General features: G+C 39.5%; 5 protein-coding genes across 5 annotated transcripts; 3 read left to right on the top strand and 2 right to left on the bottom strand. All coding sequences in view use genetic code 12, as the record gives it.

The window, feature by feature from the left end:
• Nucleotides 1-116: 116 nt before the first annotated feature.
• On the top strand, nucleotides 117-1,250 carry CNS1 (HSP70/90 family co-chaperone; the record flags this gene model as incomplete). The annotated part of the gene is made up of 1 exon (XM_049323801.1): nucleotides 117-1,250. One exon carries the CDS (start codon nucleotides 117-119, stop codon nucleotides 1,248-1,250), a length of 1,134 nt encoding a protein of 377 aa, XP_049180408.1.
• A 12-nt stretch (nucleotides 1,251-1,262) lies between these two features.
• KGF56_002558 (uncharacterized protein) lies at nucleotides 1,263-2,882 on the bottom strand (the record flags this gene model as incomplete). Its single annotated transcript, XM_049323800.1, has 1 exon — nucleotides 1,263-2,882. One exon carries the CDS (start codon nucleotides 2,880-2,882, stop codon nucleotides 1,263-1,265), a length of 1,620 nt encoding a protein of 539 aa, XP_049180407.1.
• A 598-nt stretch (nucleotides 2,883-3,480) lies between these two features.
• CIS2 (gamma-glutamyltransferase) lies at nucleotides 3,481-5,914 on the top strand (the record flags this gene model as incomplete). Its single annotated transcript, XM_049323799.1, has 2 exons — nucleotides 3,481-3,745; nucleotides 4,128-5,914. 2 exons carry the CDS (start codon nucleotides 3,481-3,483, stop codon nucleotides 5,912-5,914), a joined length of 2,052 nt encoding a protein of 683 aa, XP_049180406.1.
• Nucleotides 5,915-6,225: 311 nt separating this feature from the next.
• CTN1 (carnitine O-acetyltransferase) lies at nucleotides 6,226-8,391 on the top strand (the record flags this gene model as incomplete). The annotated part of the gene is made up of 1 exon (XM_049323798.1): nucleotides 6,226-8,391. The coding sequence occupies one exon, from the start codon at nucleotides 6,226-6,228 to the stop codon at nucleotides 8,389-8,391; it is 2,166 nt and encodes a 721-aa protein (XP_049180405.1).
• A 92-nt stretch (nucleotides 8,392-8,483) lies between these two features.
• MSB1 (Msb1p) lies at nucleotides 8,484-13,175 on the bottom strand (the record flags this gene model as incomplete). Its single annotated transcript, XM_049323797.1, has 3 exons — nucleotides 8,484-11,367; nucleotides 11,751-13,096; nucleotides 13,167-13,175. 3 exons carry the CDS (start codon nucleotides 13,173-13,175, stop codon nucleotides 8,484-8,486), a joined length of 4,239 nt encoding a protein of 1,412 aa, XP_049180404.1.
• Between the last annotated feature and the right edge of the window lie 85 nt (nucleotides 13,176-13,260).

Raw genomic sequence — 13,260 nt, 5'->3', positions numbered from 1 at the left:
CTATACTAATAGGTAAATATACTCAATACTTTTGAAAAATTTTAAAAATTTTTTTTTTTTTTTTTTTTTTTTTTTTTTTTTTCCTTTTCCTTTTCTTCATCACATCTATCTTCATTATGACTGAAGCCCCAACGTCTGAATGGGAAAGGCTAAAGTATACTCCCAAACCGGGAGAGCCAGAGCTACCCCCTCAGATAGCTCAGTTTTCCAATAAAACCACAGATGAGGTGTTTGCAGAGTTGAATCGACTACCATTTTTTATGACAAAATTAGATGAAACAGACGGAGAAGGCGGAGAGAATGTTGGGGTTGAGGCGTTAAAGTCGTTAGCCTATGATGGAAATCCCCAGGAAATTGCAACCAATTTCAAAAATCAAGGAAATGATTGTTACAAAGCAAAGCAATATAAGAATGCTGTAGAGTACTATACAAAAGCACTAGAAGTAGATTGTACCGATCTCACAATTGTAAAAACCCTCTATTTGAACCGTGCTGCCTGTAATTTGGAATTGAAAAATTATCGCCGTTGTATAGAGGATTGCAAAAAAGTACTTTCTATGGATGCCCTGTCTATAAAGGCGATTTATCGGGCAGGAAAGGCATTATTCCTTCTTGCAAACTACGAGGAGGCAAAGTTATTACTATCTTATGGGTTGAAAGTGGCAGAAAATGAACAAAGCTTGAGAAACTTGCTAGACCAAGTAGAGACAAAGGAAAAAGAGATTACCAAGTTGAAAGAATTGGAACAAAAACGGAAGGAGGAAAAACAATTGCAACAAGTAGTATTACAAAATAGTCTTAAGCTAAGGCAAATTGAGATAGTAACGACAAAAAATCCGTTGGAGATGCTAAAGCAAGCAACGGTGCGCCTTGAAGACCCTGCTGATTACCAATCTCAATTGATCTTTCCTGCATTAATCTTGTACCCGACAATAGACGAGTTTGACTATATTGCTGAAATCAGTGAACTCTCTACTCCCTTGGAAATCTTGGAAATAATCCTTAACCGGCCCAAGGAATGGTTTGACGAAAAACACAAGAATTTTCACGTCAAAACTTTGGACTGTTTTATGGAAACCGCAGCAGGAGGATTGGTGAAAGTTGGAAAGAAAATTGAACTTAACCAAGCCTTAAAGAAAGCCCCTTTATTTGACAATGCTTTAAAGTTGTACGTCGTTCCCAAACAAGATGAATCAAGCTGGGTATCAAAGTGGAACAAGGAGACCGCACTAAATAGTCGTAACAGTTAGAGCCTCTCTTATTCACCTTTCTTGCATAGGTGATTGTTTATACGTTTTATTAAACACCTTAGACAAATCGACTCCTGGTCGTGAAGGAAAAATCTTTGATGGATCTGCATTGTTTCCTGCGTCAACAAGTTTCCGAATCTCAGGAGAGTTTCCCCATGGCTTAACAACTCTACTGTACCCATCTTTATCATCGTCCGATGGAATAAAAGGTAGGTGCTCTGGAGTCACTTTTTGTGGAGTATGTGTTACAGGGAGAGACCTTCCTCGTACCTGACTAGCCTCCCTAACTTTTACTACTATCTTCTGCCTCTGTTTCAATGCTGCAGCCTCGCTTCTCTTTTCCATCATTGACTTCTTTGTGCTATTCGGAAGCGGATACTTGTGCTTAGGTACAACTGGTTCGGCTAGCCGTTGATAGTTGGCCCTAGAGTCGTCGTCCCTTTTCCGTTGAAGCGATGTAGTTAGGAATCGGTTTCCCTGGATCTTCTTCTCAACTTTCTTTACACTCTTTGCCGCCGTGGATGCAGTTGGAGATGTCAATCTTTCAAGTATTGCTTCTGATTTAGTTCTGTATAAGCTCTGATTATGAGGCGATTTCAACGGACTATCCTTGATTCTTATGGGAGATCGGCTACGTGATCGAGACAGCCTTATAGGAGACCTTTTTGGCAGCAATGTCAGTCGCTTTGGAGATAAGGATCTCAACGTTATTATTTTCTCCCACGCAGTTATCGTGGGCTGCAAATCGGTGGTGATATTTCTCGACGGAGCATTACTAGTGAATAGTTGTAGCTTTTCAGGACTCGATTGAATGCTAACTTGCTCTTTATAAGATAGGTCAACGTCAACATTTCGATCTAAATCAGTACTACTTTCGTCTTTTGATGAAGGAAACGCTTTGTTTCCTGACCCATGAATATCTGACGCGACTTTGCTATGCCTTGAAAGTAATGATTCTCTATGCGGGAAGGAAACAAAAATCGAACTGCGCGTATTGGGTGTCTTGGCTATCACTTCGGGGTTCACAGCGAGTCGATTTCTGAGCGCAGTGCTCTTCCGAATTGCAGTACTTATAGCCTCGAAGGAGTTATCTAGATTGATCAGCACTTTGGCTGGAGTTTTTGGTGTAACAAACGGAAGTACTTTCTCAGGAATACTTTCACAAAGTGGTAGAATAGGCTCCGCATGCGGTAGTATAGGTTTTTCAAGGATTGGCTTTTCAAGTATAGGTTTTTCAAGGATTGGCTTTTCAAGTATAGGCTTTTTAAGGATTGGCTTTTCAAGTATTGGCTTTTCAAGGATAGGCTTTTCAAGGATAGGCCCTGTACGCGGTAGGTTCAGTGTTTCCAGCTCATCTCGAGGGACCTTCTTCAATCGTTTACTTTGCTTTCCAGTTTCATTCATTTGCTTAGCTGTGGCATCACCGTCTTCCAAATGGAAGGTGCCATTCAATATATCCCTTGTCATCGAACCAAGTCGATCAAGCTGGTGATACAATTCCCCATAATGCTCACCAATCTGAAACGCTGTTTCAGTAAGCTGGTAATCCAATTCGGTCGCCACGTATCTAGATGATCCTGGAACCACTTCATTGTCTGTTCTTTTCGTAGCCCTGATCACCCAGCTGGACATTGGTTTATCAATTAATCAAAAAACTTGTGTATATCAACGCGCAGAAAAAATTCCGTTTATTTTAATTGTCTCTGCCCCCCACCACCACCATCATTTTACCCCCCCACCTCTCTCTCTCCCACTGATAATGGTTGTGCCCCCTGATGACAGTCTCAACTGCTCCATATACGAAGGAGCCTCTACCGTCAACTTCGTCTTTTCGATTCTCATTTCAATGGGAATCATTATAAGCTATATCCCACAATATAGACGAATATACCTTAAACGGACCTCTGAAGGGTTATCTACGAATTTCTTACTTCTTGGGTCATGTTCATCGATATTCACTTTGACAAATATCATATTGATAAGCTCGCGGGCCAGGAAATGCTGCTACATTGGGGCTCTAAATACTTTCAACTGTATAAACTCCCAGCTTAATCTATTTCAGATAACCATTCAATGTGTGTGTGCCATACTAATTCTAGTGCTAGTGTTAATCTTGACCAATTCTTCCATCAAACAAGACCGCCAGGAGTACGCAAAAATTGTTTTTGTAGGGAAAGTTGTTCTTTGTCACGGAATCATTTCCGTGATCGAGATCCTTATGGGATACAACATGCCAGGCACATCAGCACTTTATTCAATAGCAAATGTAAATGGATTGCTTTCTGCGGCACTCACAATTGTCAAGTACGTACCACAAATCAATACAACCTACCATTTGAAACACCCTGGTACTTTATCGATTGGAATGATGTGTATACAGACCCCTGGTGGGTTCGTGTTTGCAGCTACACTCATGTTTACAAAAGGGTCACATTGGAGCTCATATGTGAGCTATTTGGTTGCTGCGATTTTACAAGGTACATTATTGACACTTTGTATCTACTATGAGTATTTTTGTGGGAAAAACACTTTTGGTATATCAGAGGCAGATGAATTAGAGAGAAGTACAATAGACCACATTGTCAGAGAGAATAGGCAAGACGTTAATGAAGAGAGTAGCCCGCTTTTATAAAAGCAAATAATTGTATGGCATTGTTATTCTTATACTACTACTATTCTTTTTTTTTTTTTTTTTTTTCCCTTTTATAGATAAGGTATCTGAAGTTTATATTTGCTATCTACTTAAATGAAAGGCATTTCTCTTTAACATGAAGGAACCAAGTCAAAAGACGTACAGACGAGGGCTAACTAGGTTCAGCTTCATAGTTTTCCCCCTAATCTTTTGCGTGTCAACGTTGCTCAGACTAAGGGCAATAGCTCCACCACCAGTCCCAGTAGCACCAGCACCACTACTGATCACATCACACAATTTCGACAATATAACTAGAGCAGACCCATACTACACATTAAACCTCCAATATGACCCTCTACATGACAATATAGGGCAACCGGATTTGAACCCTTCAGAAGAACATTTGCACCGTGGTTCAAAAGCAATGATTGCAAGTGATGTCCCATTATGCTCTACTATGGGGAAGGACATTTTGCTTAGAGGAGGCAATGCGGCAGACGCTGCAGTCACTGTTGCTCTATGTATTGGTTCTGTCAATGCCCATAGTTCGGGAATTGGTGGAGGTGGCTTTATCTTGAGCAGAAAAGGAGGGGAAGAAGAAAAAGAGGTGGTGAGCATTGATGCAAGAGAGACAGCACCACAGATGGCATTCAAAGAGATGTACAATGGCTCTTTTATACTTAGCAAGATAGGTGGATTGAGTGTGGCTGTACCAGGAGAACTTAAAGGTCTTGATGAGTTATATAGGCTTCACGGTAGTGGGAATTTGTCGTGGAATGAGTTGATTGAACCAGTAGTCGAATTGAATAGAAATGGGTGGAGATGCTCCAAAGTGTTTGAAAAAGTGGTTGATATTGAGTACCAGTTGGTATTATCAAAAGTGCCGCTGCTTAGGAAAACGTGGGATTTCATCTTCAATGAAAATGGGTTGGTTAAGGAAGGAGATCTTATACAAAGACCAAACTATGCAAAGACATTGGAGTTGATAGCCAAAAATGGGAGCAGTGCAATATTTTACGATCCAGATGGACCAATTGTTACATCTTTAGTTGATACGATATTCAAATGGGGCGGAATCATAACCAAAGCGGATTTCGAAAATTACCAAGTCGTTGTTGAGCAACCGCTCAAGACTGAAATTGGTGAGTATAAAGTGTATACCAGTAATGGAGTTTCATCTGGCCTATCTTTAATTGCAGGATTGAACTTCTTCAACAAGGTATTCAAGACATCGGATAGTGATACATTATTTAATCACAAGTTGATTGAGAGTTACAAATGGGCAAGTTCAGTAAGAACAAGACTCGGCGATTACGTTGATAGATCAAAAGTCATTCGAAAATACTCTAGCTCAAAATGGCTTAAAATCAATAGCATTTATTCAGATTCCACGACTTTTTCTTGGCACCATTACAAACCAAAGTACGAAATGGTTGAGCCTCAAGGTACTTCACATTTTTCAATCGTTGACGAGAATGATAACTCCGTGTCTATGACAACCACAGTGAATCTACTTTTTGGATCAATGGTTTACGACAAGAGTACTGGTATAATCTTAAACAATGAAATGGATGACTTTTCGCAGCCAAATATAAGCAATGCATTTAACCTTACTCCGTCGATATACAATTTCATTTACCCCGGAAAACGACCATTATCTTCGAGCGCACCTACAATCATCGTACATAACAATAGGACCGATTTCGTGATTGGAGCTGCTGGTGGCAGTCGTATCACAAATACTGTTCTTCAAGCGATAGTGAGGATCTACTATAAGAGTTTCAATTTGTTAGACACTATTGCCTTTCCAAGATTGCACCATCAGCTAATACCCGAGGGTGTCATGTGCGAAAACCTAACAACCTTAGACAAGGAATATTCTGGAGTGGTTGCCAAACTAATGTCGAAGGGGCACACGTTTTTAGAAACCGGGTCTTTAACAGCAATGAATGGGGTCAAGAGGTTAAAAGATGACTCATTAAATGGGGTTAGTGATTACTGGAGAAAACGAGGTCAAGCTGATGGTTATTAGAGTATAGAATTTTTTTGCATTAATATAGAATTAAACCCTGTATAAGAGCCGCACTTACTCACTCTCTTTAGCTCCTCTCTGGCCCTTAACTGGACCGCCTTCTTTCTCGGTAAGCTCCGATTCCGAGATTCCGAGATTCCGATTCCACATCCCGCAGCACCGAGAATTGTGGGGTCTTTGTGGGACGATACAACTGGTAGCATTTTACCCCATAAATTTTTCAAAAAAAAAAAAATAAAAAACTCCGAGAATGATATCCAATAAAATTAAACCATCTCCTTCTCCCCCCCCACCCTTCTCCTACAAGACAAATGACTTTCCAGTTTCAGGACCAACTAAAGAAACTACCAATCCCAGACTTGGACAAGACATGCGAGACCTACTTAAAAGTCTTGAGACCATTACAAACTGAACAAGAACGCAAAAACACTGAGGCGGCTGTTAGGGCGTTTTATTCAGAGGATGGTATAGGAAGGTACTTGGATGATTGTTTGCGCAAATATGCAGCGGATAAGCCTAGTTATATTGAACAGTTTTGGTATGATGCTTATTTGAACTATGACTCACCAGTGGTTCTTAATCTCAATCCGTTCTTTTTATTGGAAGACGATCCTTTTACTCAATATGTATCAAGTTCGATTGATCCTCAGATTAAAAGAGCCACCAAGCTTACATTGTCTTCATTAAAATTTATTCAAGCACTCAAGAATGAAACGTTGAGCGTTGATGTTTTGAAAAACGGTAAGCCATTGTGTATGTATCAGTTCACAAAATTATTTGGATCCTCTAGGATTCCCACAGATGAAGGGTGCATGATGCAATCAGACCCTACTTCGAACCACATTGTTGTTATGTCCAAATCTCAGCTTTACTGGTTTGATGTTTTGGACTCAAAAAATAATTTGATTTTGACCGACGCAGAGTTGGATATAAACTTTCACTCAATAGTTTTTGACTCCTTGCGTACATCAAATAACGACATCGCCAAATCTTCGTTTGGTGTTTTGACAACTGAGAACAGAAGAATCTGGGCTAACGTTCGTAACAATATTATTGCTGAAAATACAATCAATAAAGAAGTGTTGTCCATTGTCGACTCAGCACTATTCATCTTATGTCTTGATGATATCGAGATTGATGACTTATCTCAACTATCCAAAAATATGCTTTGTGGTTTATCCATTTTGGACAAGGGTATACAAGTTGGAACTTGTACAAACAGATGGTATGACAAATTGCAAATTATCGTTACCAAGAACGGTAAGGCCGGTATCAATTTTGAACACACAGGCGTTGATGGTCACACTGTTCTTCGTTTTGTCTCTGACATTTACACTGATTCAATCTTGTCCTTTGCGCAATCTATTGATAGTCATGCGCCAACATTATGGAAAAACAATACCAAGTCGTCGTCACAAGAAACTGAAGAATACGAGGAAGATTTGATCACAATTCCAAGAAAATTGGAGTGGGACTTGACTCCAGATTTGTCACTTGCCTTGCGATTTGCTGAAACAAGATTATCAGACTTGATCAACCAAAACGAAATTCGTCATTTGGAATTTAGATCATATGGGTCGACTCAGATCAAAAAGATGAAACTTAGTCCAGATGCATTTGTGCAAATGGCTTTCCAGGCAACTTACTATGCATTGTATGGTAAAGTGGAATGTACGTATGAACCAGCAATGACCAAGCATTTCTTTCATGGTAGAACAGAGGCAATACGTACTGTGTCATTAGAATCAAATATGTTTGTTCGTAAATTCTTTGACCAAACTGTTTCAAATGAAGATAAGTTGGGATATCTCAATCAAGCATGCAAATCACACTCAAATCAAACTAGAATGTGTTCAAATGGAGAAGGCGTTGATCGTCATTTGTATGCCTTGTTTTGCTTATGGAAAAGATTAATGAGTCTCCATGAAATAAACGGTACTGCCAAGAGTAGTAGTAATAACAACGAGTTCAACTTTGAGATACCCGATTCCATTGAAGATTTGCCTTCAATTTTCGCCGATCCAGGGTGGGACAGAATCAATAACACAATCATATCCACCTCGAACTGTGGAAACCCAGCGTTGCGTCTTTTTGGATTTGGACCGGTATGTCCAAATGGGTTTGGTATTGGCTACATCATTAAAGATGATTCCATTTCATTTTGTGTCGGGTCAAAGCACAGACAAACTCAAAGATTTTTGGTCACTTTGAACTCGTATCTCCAGGAAATTTTTGAAATATGGAACCAAGTCGAATTGCAAAGGAAAACAAAGTTGAGTTTTCAAACACCACCAGTTAAATTTGAAAAGAGCAGTAAGAATTTGACTACTTTGCTTGGTGGATACGGCTACTTTGATGTTGGTGAAGAGGATATCAAGAGTAGAGGACAATCACCTGAACCACCACTTTTGAATCGTGGAATCTCAGGCTTCAGCCTACGTGACATTGATAAGAAATTGAGACTTAGTGAATACTGAGCTTTATGCCCCCCCCCTACCCTTTTTTTTTTTATCAAATTATTTATTTATTTATATATATATATTTTTACAATTATTTATTCACATACCAATTATATGCCATAATCGCCTTTAGCAAATGCCTCCCGTAAGTTCGCCTTATTAACGGCCTTGTTCTTGTCGTGCTTGAAACCAACGGGGACCATGTTTATAGGTGAACCAAATTGATTAGCATGCTTGTATTGCTGCTGTACAGGCAGCATGCCTTGCGTACGTAAGTGAGTATTAGGCTGAAGAGTTGGTGCCGGCTGTAGATGTATTGGTCCCTGGTGGGGGTGGAGACTTGGGTGATACTGGTATATTGGTTGTTGGTATATTGGTTGTTGGTACATTGGTTGTTGCTGTTGGTACATTGGTTGTTGCTGTTGGTACATTGGTTGTTGTTGTTGGTATATTGGTTGTTGCTGTTGGTATATAGGTTGCCCATGCATAAGCAGTTGAGTTGCCTGTTGCTCGCGCGTATTGGGAGTTACATCTTTCCCTGGGCTTTTCACCTTTTCTGCTTTCCCATTTTCATGCACCAGTATATGCGTATCTTGACTGTCTTGCGACGAAGCCTTTGTCACTTGTGTTTCATAGCTACTACGATTTCTCGAAGAAGGTGAGGTATTAGGCGAGTGTGAGTCGTAAATGTATGTTTTGCTATGGTCCTTTTGAATCGAGACTGGCGGCAGATGTTGATGTGATATTGAGGATACGGAGCTGAAATGTGAAGAGTTTTCCATATTATCTTGAGGAGCAAAGTCAACAACCACACTATTTGTGTTCGGAGTCTTGTCTAACTCCACCTGTGGAAAATCAGATTCGTTAATACGAGCTGGGGATTTCTTGGGTGACCGTTGCTCTTTGATAGGGGATGAGTTTGGAGGCACTATTGCTGGATCGGGTAGGAGCATAGATTTAACTAGGTGGGGTGAGGTATTCTTATTCAATTGAGAATTATTGGATAAAGTAATAGATGGTGGAGCAATGGTATTAGGCAACATTGCAAATTGGAATCCTGCAGCTTGAGCAGCAGCCAACTGAGCAGCTTCTGCATGCTTCTGAAATTTCTTTGCCTTCCTCTGGCGTTGTTTCTCCTCTGATGCAGCGTTATTGTTGTGATCATCACTATGAAAATTACCTTCCAGAAATGGTAGTTTTGGTGTTTTTTTGTTGGTATTGATGCTTGCTTCCTTTTGCAGATTTTCTTCCTCAACAACAGATCTAGCTTTCAAATTGGGAAGCATCTTGCATGAGTCAAAAGGCGGAGCTTTTCTTCCAGGAGTGGTGGGTTTTACTGGCGCATGCATATCTCCTAGCGTTACTTTTGTAAACCTCAAGCTCAAATTTGGGATATCCCTTTTTGGTTCGAATTTCAACTGTTTATTTTGAAAATATAGCTCTTCCTTTTCCTCTTTCTCTTTCTCTTTCTCTTTCTCTTTCTCTTTCTCTTTCTCTTTCTCTTCCTTCTCCTCTTCCACTTCCTTCTCCTCTTCCTCTTTCACTTCATCATCACCATCAAGCAGCAGTATCAGCCTCTCAAAATTTTTAAAAGTTTCTTTTGAATTTTCAAGTAGACTCGAGACTGCACTTGTGGTATTCTGCTCCTCCATACGTTCAGTTGGAAGTGGAGGTAGTGGCATATTTTTATATTCATCAATAAGTATTTTCTTATTTAGATTGTACCGCAACTTTTTCTGCTTTTCTGACAATGTTACGAAACTTTCTGGATCTATTCGTTCTTCGGTTAGTACAATCCATTTTTTGAACCCCATCACATCTGCTTCAACAATTAAGGATCTACCAAATGACTTTTTCACCAGTTCGGGCTGGTCGCTAGAAAGCGAGGACAACCAGGTCCAGATAAAGTAATCCTGAAGCGAGACATCTTTGATGGTTATTTGAGTAAACAGTGGTAGCTCCACATTTCCAACAGATGGTATTGCCCAGCCAGGCTTCAAATTATGCTTATTTGGTGACTCTTGCGCAGTTAATCTCGAAAGCACCCTTTTTGATTCCTCGGTAAAAGTGTCCACCGCCTCACTAGTACTTTTCTTTGCAAAAACATGCTTATAAATTGCATAATTTTCTTTTGAAAACATGTCCTTTCGAGTAAACGACTGACTTTGTCTCACTTTACTTATCAAATCATACGGGTTTAAAGATGGTTGGGTTGTGGCAATGCAAATACAAGGCACATTGATCAGGTTTCCCAAGCTTTCATTGTCATCATTAGGTGGGTACTGCGTAGCCACTAATAACCTTCTTAATGCTTTAGGTAGTTTCAAAGTTTCAGAGTCGCTCTCGGGTAACATAGAGCGTAGGAATGATAAAATCAAATGGAACAAGGGCATTGTATACTTTCTCCAGTTTTCCATGCCCTCAATGAAACCAATTTCTTCTTCTTCTTCTTCTTCTTCTTTTTCTTTTCCTTTTCCTCCATGCGGCCGGCGACTATTGAATGCCCAAAAACTCGCCATTTTGCTAATCTTTCTTCCACTTAAATAATTATACTTTGAATTCGATATGATACTCAAGATCAAGTCCAAAAAATCATATACAATCGATGCATGTGCCGGCGAGGACAAACATTTAGGCATTATTGTTAGAAATGCATTTTTCGGATAATTGCGTTCGGCTTCTCTTCTCTTGAACTCATTGTACACGTCGATTCCTATAATCTCGTGGTTTGGAAGTCGTGCCCAAAAATATTTCAAACAACAAATGAGTGTAAACTCGTCTGTTTTGGAGCAAATATCCTTTAGAAACAAAGTGTCTCGTAGAGCTCCGTCCTTGGTTATTGTTGATAAAAAGTCGTTCAACTTGTTATCACTGATTTTAGATCGGAAAGGTAGGAAAATGTGGGGAGTTCTTGTGCCATTTTTTTTAAGTTCCTGGGTAAGTATATGAAGAACAGATTTAAGATTTGCTCTAGAGAACTGATTCTGATGAAGTCTAGTTCCCATAGACGTGTCATGATCCGGAAGACTCGGTAGTTGGATCTTTGCAACTGACTTGCTGACCATCTTTACAACACACACACGCACAGGTTTTGCCTCTCTCACTTGATAAAGAGTCACTGTTATTTAATCAAATTGATTGGTCACCTCTAACTTCATTATATTGTTTTATTTTATTCTTAGTTTTTTTTTTGTTTTTTTCTCGTGTACCTTAAATTAAACCTGGTCTGATGTGTTTACAAATTTCCCATTCGGTTAATCTAACTCCAGATTCGTAAAACACAGAGACAGAAGTTTAAAAGAATCTTCTTTTTCTGTATATATATATATATATATAAAAGTCTATTAAAGTTACAAGCTCGTTTTGATTTCAATCACTGCTCGATGTTCAAGGTTGTTGGTATCGTAGATGGTATTGATGTCATATTATTTTGTGCTTCAACCGTCACCTCCGTAGTTAATGTAGCTTCGTTTAACAATTTTTCTAAATTTTCTCGCCCTCCCATATATTGAATAAGCTCTGGACAATTTTTGTGTACCGATAAAATAGTTTTCAATTTTAGTAATTGCGCTCGTAATTGAGTTACTTGGGCACTATACTCACGGTATCCATTGGAATAAAATGCCAATTCATCCTCCATCTTTTGTAACAACTGTTTCTTCCGCTGTCGACATTTTGATGCCGCAACTCTGTTTCTTTCAAGAAAACTCTTTCTCTTATCCTCGTCAAAAGCTTTGTCAGTCTCCTTTTTGTCAGTCTCCTTTTTTTTCTTCTTGCTTTTTTTCCTATCTGCTAATGTTGTTTTAGCCGAAGCTCTCCTCCTTTTTAAAGATGCACCCACCGTCTCAGATTCAGCTTCATTTTGCACCTCCTTCTCCTTTTGATCCTCCTCCTCCTCCTCCTCTTTTTGGTCCTCTTTTTGGTCCTCGTTCTTTTTCAATTTCTCGTCTGTGGCTTCTTTTTCAAGAGACGGAACCTGACTAGGCTCGTTTTTTTCAAAAGATTTCAGTGTTTCAGATTGTTGCTGGGTGATATTAGGTTCCTGGACTATATTAGGTACTTGTTCTTCCTGTACTTGATGTACCATATTCCCAATGACCCCATTCATTCCCAAAAGATTCGACAATCCCGGGGTTATAGATCCATTGAGTAATGCACCCGGCGTAGATAACCCAGGCACAACCACTTGCCCTCCAAACCCAAAATTAGAAAATCCTCCAGGTGTAAGTCCTGTTCTCAAATTTGATTCATTCGGAGTCAACCCCGTTTTTCTTACTGATGACATAAATTGGTTATAGTTTTGCTGTGCAAACTGTCCATTCTGTACTGAAGAAGGAGGAGGAGGAGGAGGAGGATGCGAATGTGTTGGAGCCTGAGCTGGACCGGAGGGTGCATGGTGGTTACTAGATGCTGTTAGTAAACTATTCCAAAGGTTTGTAGTCGGTGTTACGGGGTTGGAAATCTGTTCAACTGGTGGTAATCTTCTTCCACCAGGCGTAAATAGTGGAGGCGTTATCCCTGGTAATTTCGTAGACTGTTGATGTGCCAATGGCAAGTGATGATGATGATGATGATGTTCAGGGTGCACATGTTTGTTGGATGGTCCAAAACTGTGTCTTAGCGAATCCGAATCTATACTAGACTGATTACCAATAGATAATGAGGACTCTTTTGAAGCAAATGATCTCTCAAATGGATTCGGTTCAAGATCAAACTTAGATCTCTAACCAAAAGAAAAAAAAATTGTTAGTAAAATTACAATTAACACAAGGAAATAGTTCACAAATACATACTTCTGACATTGTTCGTAGATCAACAAAGGCTAATATACTTTATTCAATTCAAACAGTGAATCTTTTTAATTCTTTTTTTTTTTTATTTTTATTT

Source organism: Candida oxycetoniae, assembly GCF_023343755.2.
Source record: "Candida oxycetoniae strain CBS 10844 chromosome Unknown scaffold57, whole genome shotgun sequence".
Taxonomy (NCBI): domain Eukaryota; kingdom Fungi; phylum Ascomycota; class Pichiomycetes; order Serinales; family Debaryomycetaceae; genus Lodderomyces; species Lodderomyces oxycetoniae.
The sequence above is the reverse complement of the archived record's forward strand: the minus strand, read 5'-3'. Positions and strand labels throughout refer to the sequence as shown.